The sequence below is a fragment of the Orycteropus afer genome, unplaced genomic scaffold, assembly GCF_000298275.1.
Source record: "Orycteropus afer afer isolate SDZICR_OR568_19922 unplaced genomic scaffold, OryAfe1.0 scaffold00426, whole genome shotgun sequence".
Lineage (NCBI taxonomy): Eukaryota > Metazoa > Chordata > Mammalia > Tubulidentata > Orycteropodidae > Orycteropus > Orycteropus afer.
Window position 1 is genome coordinate 2098991 of NW_006922013.1, and position 3138 is coordinate 2102128.

Consider the following 3138-nt stretch of genomic DNA (forward strand, 5'->3'; position numbering starts at 1 on the left):
AGGTGATCACATCACATTGCATTATGGAGATGATTACATCACATGACATGGGATGGCACTGCATTATGGAAGAGCACCCAGTCCATTGTCTGCCAAACCCCTGAGAAGCTTAGCTAGCCAGTTGGCACAGAATATGAATGAACCATCCCAGTCTCCAGAGATGACAGGGTTCTTTTGTTCCAGGACTCCCAACATTGACCGGCTGGCCCGAGGGGGCGTGAAGCTCACCCAACACTTGGCTGCATCGCCCCTGTGCACGCCGAGTCGGGCAGCCTTCATGACTGGCCGGTACCCCGTCCGATCAGGTAATGCCATCACCCTCGCAGCCACGCCACTGTCCTCCTCCTCGGGACAACCGCTTGCATTCCCTGCCTTAATGCTGGTTTTTCCTGCTGCAGGAATGGCGTCCCGGTCCCGAATTGGGGTGTTCATCTTCACCGCCTCCTCTGGAGGGCTGCCCACCAGCGAGCTCACGTTCGCCAGGCTGTTGAAGAACCAGGGCTATGCGACAGCTCTGATCGGTATGCGCCGATGATGGGAGGCAGGAGGGGACCAGGCCCATGAGCGGGAATTTGGGAGGGGACAGTGCAGCAGCCTGCTGAGGGGTGGCGGGCCCGGCACGGTGTGTGCTGCCCAGTGTTACAGAGAGGAGAAATGACTTCACTTCCAAGTGAAAGATGGAGGAGTCTATCCGGGGTATTTGAATGTACAGATATGTGCATTTATACATGTGCAGGTAAGTGTGTGCAGACAGATGACTGATGATAGATAAGAGGGATATAGAGGAGATAGATAAATGGACGAGTCAGATGGTAGATATAGAAATCCAAACCCAACTTTCTGCCATCATGTCACTTTTGACTCATAGTGGCCCCTCATTGGGTTTCCAAGGTGGTAAATCTTTATGAAAACAGACTGCTTCATCTTTCGTGCATGACAGATAGAGAGATGATAGATAGAGAGGTGAATGGAATGATGGATGGATGGATGGATGGAAAGATAGATGATAGATCGAGAAATAGATGTGGAGGTAGAGACATGTAAAGATGAATGGATGATGGATGAGATAGATATGTTGTATAGGTATGGGTATAGATGTATAGATAGAGATAAGAGACTAAAATGAGAGATGGGTGAACAGGAAGATAAGTAGATAGATGGATGGATGGATGGATGGATGCAATAAGAGATGATAGGCAGACAGATAGATGAGTTGGATGCATGAGTTAAATCATAGATAAGAAATAGATGAGGTGGATAATTAAACAAAACCCAAAACAAACCCACTTCCATTGCATCGATTCTGACTCATAGCAACCCCCATTGGGTTTCCAAGGCAGTAAATCTTTCTAGAAGTAGATTACCCTGTCTTCCATCTATGGAGCAGCTGGTGAGTTTGAACTGCCAACCTTCTGGTTAGCAGTCAAATGCCTTAGGCACTGTGCCACCAGACCATCTTAGATAACTAGATGATAAGTAGTGGATGAGAGAGACAGACAGACACACAGAACAGAGAGGTTTATATGTACACACCATGCATGCTGTTGGCAACGATTTTCATTTTACCTTTCAACACTAGAATGGTGACAGAATTTTGTTCGACTGGCATTCCCGTTGACTTTATTCCTTGACAGGGATGGTATGCGTGCCTGTATTGCTTGGGTCCCAGCAACCCATCGCATGAACCCCAGAGAGTCTCCTGGGAGCAGTAGTCCCTTCTGTCCTCTGACATCTTAGTATACAGCTATCATTTTTTTTTTTTTTTGAAGACCTCACTAATTTAGTGGTACAATGAACATTTTATAAGAAATTTTCATAGGTATTTAAAATAATTGCTGAGTTATTGAGCATGCCTTCTTTTTGCCTCAGGGATAGTTGCTCTGAGTGAGGACTCATTTTTACTTTCAACATTCAAGGATGGAAATTAAGTTGGTTATACAAATTTAATTTTGAGGAAGTTTCACTGAAAAGCATCTATCCCAGAAGGTAGGGTAAAAAATGCTTGTAGTTTTCTATGTCGTCTTATTTCCTGCCTATTGAATAGGTTAGTTCTTTTTATATTTATTCAGTTTCCCTTTTTTTGCAATCAGTCACTTAACTTTTGTGATCCGGTAGCGTGAGTAGACAAAAGTCTAGTGTTTGTGGAAAAGCCGGGCTGAACCAGTAGGCACCTATAATTGCAAAGGTTGGCTAATAAATACAGAGAATTGCCTTACTTTTCCTGGGGCTTAGAAGCGGGCATTGAACTCAGAGTGTCTTTGGGACTAAGGAGGTGCTGTGTGGTGTAACTATTCACCTAAAGGCTGGAAATCCAAACTGACCCAGCACCACCACCTAAGGAAGGCCTGGAGATCAGCTTCTGTAAAGATTTCAGCCCAGATAATACCGTGACGCTCAGTTCTGCTCTCACAGACAAGGGGTGGAGTGGGCAGAATTGATTGGAAGGCAGCTGGTTTCATTAGGATTGTGCTTGCAGTTTGCCTCATAAAAACCAAACTCACTGCTGTCAAGTCTATTCCAGCTCATAGCAACCCCCATTGGGTTTCTGAGGTAGTAAATCTTTATGGAAATAGATTGGCCCATCCTTCTGCAGAGTGGCTAGTGTGTTTGAACCGCCTGCCTTCTGGTTAGTAGTCAGATGCCTTAGGGGCTGAGCCACCAGAGCTCCTATTCGCCGCATAGGAACCTCATTTTTCATTCCACTTGTGTTTGCCATGGAGTCCCTGGGCACATGCGTAGCTGCTAACCACAAAGGCGGTGGTTCCAGTCCACCCAGAGGCTGCTTGGAAGAAACTCCTGGGGATCCCCTTTGGAAAGATGAGCCATGGAAAAGCCCATGCTGCTCAGTTCTGCCCTGAGACACACCGGGCACCGTGAGACAGAGCGGACAGGATGACGGCCCGTTGTTCAGCACGGGATTCAAATGTCTTCTCTGCTTGTCTCCTCAGGCAAGTGGCACCTGGGGATGAGCTGTGCCAGCAAAGCGGACTTCTGCCACCACCCACTGAGCCACGGTTTCGATCACTTCTACGGGCTGCCCACCAGCAACATGCGTGACTGCAAGCCGGGGGCGGGGACGGTGTTCACCACGGGCATCCGGCTGCTGGCCTTCATCCCCCTGCAGGTCATCGGCGTGGC

General features: G+C 47.6%; 1 protein-coding gene across 1 annotated transcript in view; it reads left to right on the forward strand.

Annotated features, from left to right (window-relative positions):
• Positions 1-3138, forward strand: part of STS (steroid sulfatase) — a 203942-nt gene that overhangs the window by 92908 nt on the left and 107896 nt on the right. Inside the window, exons 2-4 of the mRNA XM_007954028.1 lie at positions 184-305; positions 399-521; positions 2949-3136. Coding sequence (XP_007952219.1) covers positions 184-305; positions 399-521; positions 2949-3136 — 433 coding nt within the window. The remainder of the gene's footprint in view (positions 1-183; positions 306-398; positions 522-2948; positions 3137-3138) is intronic.